General features: G+C 53.3%; 1 protein-coding gene across 1 annotated transcript in view; it reads right to left on the reverse strand.

Moving 5' to 3' along the window:
• Positions 1-6,000, reverse strand: part of LOC112631324 (anthrax toxin receptor-like) — a 724,187-nt gene that overhangs the window by 30,894 nt on the left and 687,293 nt on the right. Inside the window, 7 exon segments of the mRNA XM_025396267.1 lie at positions 1,940-2,000; positions 2,094-2,105; positions 2,107-2,175; positions 2,558-2,625; positions 2,700-2,783; positions 4,061-4,094; positions 4,208-4,289. Of these exon segments, the coding sequence (XP_025252052.1) occupies positions 1,940-2,000; positions 2,094-2,105; positions 2,107-2,175; positions 2,558-2,625; positions 2,700-2,783; positions 4,061-4,094; positions 4,208-4,289 (410 nt within the window).

The following is a 6,000-nucleotide window of genomic DNA, read 5'->3' on the forward strand; positions in this document are numbered from 1 at the left end:
TCGTGTGCCCATGGAGAGCAGAACGCAGACATGGACGACGTGTCTATTCCCACAGCCTACTGCCAGGGCACACTGCAGTTAGGAACCAGGAGGCCAGAGCCCAGCTGCTGCTCTGGGGCCAGCAGCACCCAGCCTCATGCTGTCCCCATGGATGGAGGACAACCAAGGCTCCCTTCCTCTCCAGCAGCCGCAGTTGCGTAAATGCCGGCCGGGCAGAGTCCCAGCACGCACAGGCGGAGGTCGGGACAGACAGGGTTCATCACAGAGGACCACACAAGGCTGTCACCACCCATGCCGGGACTCACCCTTGCCACATTCCAGACAGTAGGGACAGATGCTGGGATTTTTCCTGTGGAACTGAAGTGAGCCGAGGGTGTTGGGACGCCTTTGTCGGGCTATGGAGGTTTCCTTCTGCTCCCAGGGTGCTGTGGCATGTTGACGCCCCCACTTCTTGTTCTTCATCCCCTGAGATAACCTCTTGGTTCCTGTTTCCCCTTTTGTTGATGTGGTAAATTTCACAACTATTTCACCTTCTGCACCTGCCTGGCCTTCCTGAGAGGAGCCGTGGCTGCTCCTGGCCTGTGGTCTGGGTTACCTGCTGCTCCATGCCATTTGCTGGTGTTTCCCTGAGAGCTTCTCACACATGTCTTTTCTTGCTTTAGAGTTAAACTTATTGTTGTGAGGTAACAACACACTAATTGTGCACAGGTACTCACACCACCACCCCTGCATATTCCCCCCACACCAACACTCACATTCACACCCATGTAGGCTATACATCCACACCCACCCACCCATGCACACTGCACCACAAACACACTCAACCCACCCCATACCACACATATCACACCACACACCACACACCCAAAGCACACACACCCACACACCACACACACACATAAATAGCAAACACACGTACACCAAAAATACCAAAGACACACCACACATCCCATACACACAACACATACATCACACATCATACACGCACCACACACTCCCCACTCCCCTAACACACACCCAGCACACCCCACACACACAACATAAACAGCAAACACGTATACACCAAAAATACCAAGCACACACCTACACATCCCATACCATACACACACAGCCACGGCACACACACCCACCACCCACTGAATGCACACACAAAGTATACACACATGCCATCACACCATTTCCTTCCCCTCATGCCACACACACAAGATATACCCATGTAGACACCCACGTATGACACACACAACACATCCACTCTAGTCCTACTGTACATACCCACACCACAGACACACATAAATAGTAAACACATATACACCACAAACAGCAAACACACAGCACACATCCCATGCACACACACCACACACACAAGCAGTACACTCCCGACTCCTCCACACAACAAACTCACACACTAGACACCATGCACCAGGTACTCTTCCCACACACTTCCACAGCACCCCAACTTAGGCCACACACTCCTCACATACACCACACACACATACATATATGCCCCGTACACACACTCACACCCCCACACACATACAACACATACCTCCTCAGCTCCCACACCACATACACCCATAACACAACACACACAGATGCATCACTCATGCATACCCCCCACATACTATACTCACAGCCCATATACACACCCCACACACAGATCACACACACATTTACACAACACACAGACCACATATTACCCTCCCCCGCAGACTTCACACACATCAAGCTTCCCACAGCACACCTTCCCACACACACTACACACACTGCACCCACACAAACTACATACACACACCAAACACACTCACACCACATACACACACCACACTCACACTCCCCACTCACATCCACCCCCACACATACCGAACAAATGCACACTCCATACATGCATGCACTCACACACACCACCGTTTGGCTACCACAGGGCCTCCGCAGCTCTCACCTCCTACACACACAGAGGAAGGCTCCACCAACATAGCTTCAAGACAGGTCTTTGATGTGAGCTGGAACACATGAGTAGGGGTGGGACAGGGCAGGGAGAGTGAGCTTCCGGTCACAGAAGCCAGGCCCCTAGCCCCTCACCTCCACCCACTCACAGCATCAACAGTTGCTTCTCAGGGCCTTGAAGCCATTCTCCACTGCAAACACATGGTCAGGGCTGTCTGCAATTGCTGTTATCTACAGAAAGCAGAGCTGGCTTGGATCCCCGGCCCAGAGGTGAGGATGCAGCAGACCCCAGGCCCAGGGGACAGTGTCCTGCCCCCATGCTTTGGGGGCAGCAGAATGCCAGGCTCTGAGAGCCACAGCCTTCTCCAGCCAGCAGCCCACTCTCAGGGAATGTAGGGGGAGCTCTTCCGCCCTCCCCTCTGGTGTGGTGGGATTTATACGACATGCTGTCATTTCTGCAGTAGTCATGGGTTGGCCCAACTCACTTGAGGCAGATTAGATGACCCTTCTTAGGGTGGCCCTGGGAAAGCCACCTGAGACGCCCTTCCCTACTCTAACCCCAACCTGACCACAAGGCTCCATATTGGTACCTGGTTAATCTGTTTGGAATTACCAGGTCTTTCCTATAATCAGCCACACCCAGGATATAAATGGTGGCCCCCAGGCTCCAAGTCCTTTCAGCTTAAGGGAAAGAAGGCATTGAGTATTAATTACCAAAATACAAGGAGCAAAATGCTGATAAATACAAACTGAACTCACTTCTTTGAGAGTGTCCAAAAATGGATGTTTCATCATTGTTCCATCGGTCATAGCAATAATCATGCTGGAAACCTTGTTGTCTGCAGGAGAAGCAAGGAGTGGCCTGCTCAGCAAAGGCCTAGAAGTAACCTCCAAAAGCTCTGGTGTTGGGAGAAAAGCTGAGTGTTGGGAGAGAAGCTGAGGCAGGGCTTGCATGTCTGCTTGACTTGCTAGCTCCTTGCTTCTCGCACTCTCATTATCTCAAGCAGCTATATGTTTCTCATTCACTTGATACACCGTTTCTTTTCAACCCCCACATCCTCACTATCTGTTTCTTTGTCTGAGCACCAATAAATAGCATGGACTCCCAGAGCCCGGGGCCTTTGCAGCCTCCACACTCACGATGGCCCCCTGGTCCCACTTTCTCTCTCAAACTGTCTTTTTCTCATTCCTTTGACTCCGCCAGACTTCATCACTCCCATGATCTGGTGCTGGATCTGATCACCCCAATACTCCAGGACCCCTGCAGGCCACCAGGCCCACAGCACTGATCACTCCAGGGCATGGCCAGGTGCCCCCGCCTCATCCTCCAGGGCAGAGGCTGCCAAGAGCCAAGCACCTGCTCTCCAGAGACCCCCTAGAGTGAGAGAGTTCTCAGCCCAGCACCCATTTAAAAAGGAGGAGCTGAGAGGGGCAGACCCCTTCTCAACAGGCTGCCTGAACTCTCACCCACTAGCAGCAGCACCACCTCTGCCTGAGGGCAGCTCCAGCCAGGACTCCACAAGCACAGGCCTGTCCCATGGCCAGGGGGAGAAGAAGCTGGGCTCTCCTGTGGGCAGAGCCTGTGGGCAGCCCTGCCAGCATCTGTGGGCCCAGGAATACAGGACTCCAGGTCAGTGGCACCTGGGCAGGGGACCCCACGGCCACCTCAATGCCTTTCCCCACCAACCCTGCCTTTTCCTGACAAGAGCTGCAGCCACACAGTGGGGAGGGGAGTCGGCGGCTGTGGACAGCCTTCTGCATAAGACACATTCAGGGAATGCAAGTCGCTCAGAGGGGAAACGAGGAAGGGAGGAGGAAGACTAAGGTGTGTGCAAAGGGGCAAACCCCTTGGCTCTTCCCTTTTCCTTTTCACACAGCCCAGCTGGAGGGCAAGCACCTCCGGGTTATGAGCACCAGGGGTGCACGCGCAGAATCCCACACAGTTCTCGGAACTCCATGGGGCAGGGGCTTAATATGCTCACTGCACCAGGGAGGGACCTGGAGTTCAGAGCAGGTGAGCAACTTGCTCCAAGAGGCAGGGCAGGGGTGGCCTTGCAGAATCTGCACACAGAGCTCTCTGAGGCTGTCGCCCAGCTCTGTTTCCCCAGGTGCTTACATGTGGAGTTGAAATTTTCCATCTGCCGAATTGCCTGCAAGAAAATGAAGAAATAGCGAACCTGGACAGTGAAATATCTAAACTGGACATGGATACTCTAAGACCTTGTAAACTAGAATCGATTCTTGGAGCTCAAGGGGTGTATACATTTCTAAATCCTGCCTGCATGGATGTGTGTCCTTCAGGCACCATTTTCTGAAGTTGATCGAGACCCTCTTTTATTTTCTTCCTGAAAAAAAACTCCAAAAAGGTGGTTGACATGGAAACACATGGACTGTTAAAAATTAGCTCCCTGGCCGGGCGCAGTGGCTCAGGCCTGCAATCCCAGCACTTTGAGAAACCGAGGCGGGCGGATCACGAGGTCAGGAGATCGAGACCATCCTGGCTAACATGGTGAAACCCCGTCTCTACTAAAAATACAAAAAATCAGCCGGGTGTGGTGGCAGGCGCCTGTAATCCCAGCTACTCAGGAGGCTGAGGCAGGAGAATGGCATGAACCTGAGAGGCGGAGCTTGCAGTGAGCCAAGGTCGCGCCACTATACTCCAGCCTGGGTGACACAGTGAGACACGGTTTCAAAAAAAAAAAAAAAAAATTAGCTCCCAAGCTCTCTGGGAGCCACTGTTCACCATGCAAGGCCTCCTGGATGGAAAAGGGGGCCAAGCAAGGGCTCTGTCCTGCTCATTCCTCATTGTGATGTTGACCATAGATTTCAGGACTTCTGATCTCATCTCAGTTCTAGAGAATGCAGGCCTGAGGAATCTCACCAGGGCCCCGCTTAGACCATCTTTGGTGACAGTGGGAGCTTCCCATGGATGAGCAACTGTGAGTCAGGAACTGCAATGGGGCTGACATTCCTAACCCTAACCCTAACCCTGAATGGGGGATGAACAACTGAGAGTTAGCGCCTGCCAATAGGGTTGGCATTCCTAACTCTAACCTTAATCCTAACCCTGAAGCAGGGATGGGCAACTGACAATGGGGTTGACATTCGTAACTCTAACTCTAACCCAAACCCTAACCCTAACCCTGAACCAGGGATGGGCAACTGAGAGTCAGCCACTGACAATGGGGTTGACATTCCTAACTCTAACTCTAACTCTAACTCTCACCCTAACCCTAATCCTAACCCTAACCTTAACCCTAACCCTAGCCCTGAACCAGGGATGGGCAACTGAGAGTTAGCCACTGACAATGGGGTTGACATTCCTAACTCTAACTCTTACTCTAAGCCAAACCCTAACCCAAGAAGGACCCCCTTGGGTTGGGCACTCCATCCTTTAACAGGTAGGGCTGCATTTGGGAAAAGTCATCCTGCTAAGCCCCCAGCCCTGCACCCAGACCCGACAGCCCCAGATCCCTGACCCTGACTCAGTTTCCTGCTCTATCTTTACCCTGACACAGGAAGTACCAAATCTACTTACTTACACTGCCTGGCCTCCTTGACTTTCTGTGCCCCTGAAACAAGAAGACCAAACGCTGGAGAGGCAGCCCCGACAGCTGTGCATGCAGGGGCTGAACACTATCTGCAGGCTGGCTGGGAGATGTGGCCTGTCAGCTGCTGTTAAAACAGACAGAATGGGCTGGAGCAGCCAGGACTGGCTCTGGTGGCAGGACTGGGACAGGCCAGAGACTTAGGGTCAGGCTAATCCAATGTGACAGGCTGAGCCTGCACAGCAAGGCTGGGCAGAGCATGGACCCCGAAGGATGGCTTCCCACTGTGGGCAGAGCATCCCTGCCATGGCCAGAGCTCTGAGAGCCCTGCCCTGCCCAGCCCAGGAGGTGAGGAGGCCAGGCCCATCCATACACAGAAGAGGCCACAGCCTGGCCTTTCTCTGGCCATGCCCAAACCCCGCTCCCTGTCTGGGTCACCCACCACAGTCCTCCCCCATAGACTTGCTTTTTACCACCTCACACCCACTCCAGTCTCTCTGCCAAACCC

Source organism: Theropithecus gelada, chromosome 9 (genome assembly GCF_003255815.1).
Source record: "Theropithecus gelada isolate Dixy chromosome 9, Tgel_1.0, whole genome shotgun sequence".
Classification (NCBI taxonomy): domain Eukaryota; kingdom Metazoa; phylum Chordata; class Mammalia; order Primates; family Cercopithecidae; genus Theropithecus; species Theropithecus gelada.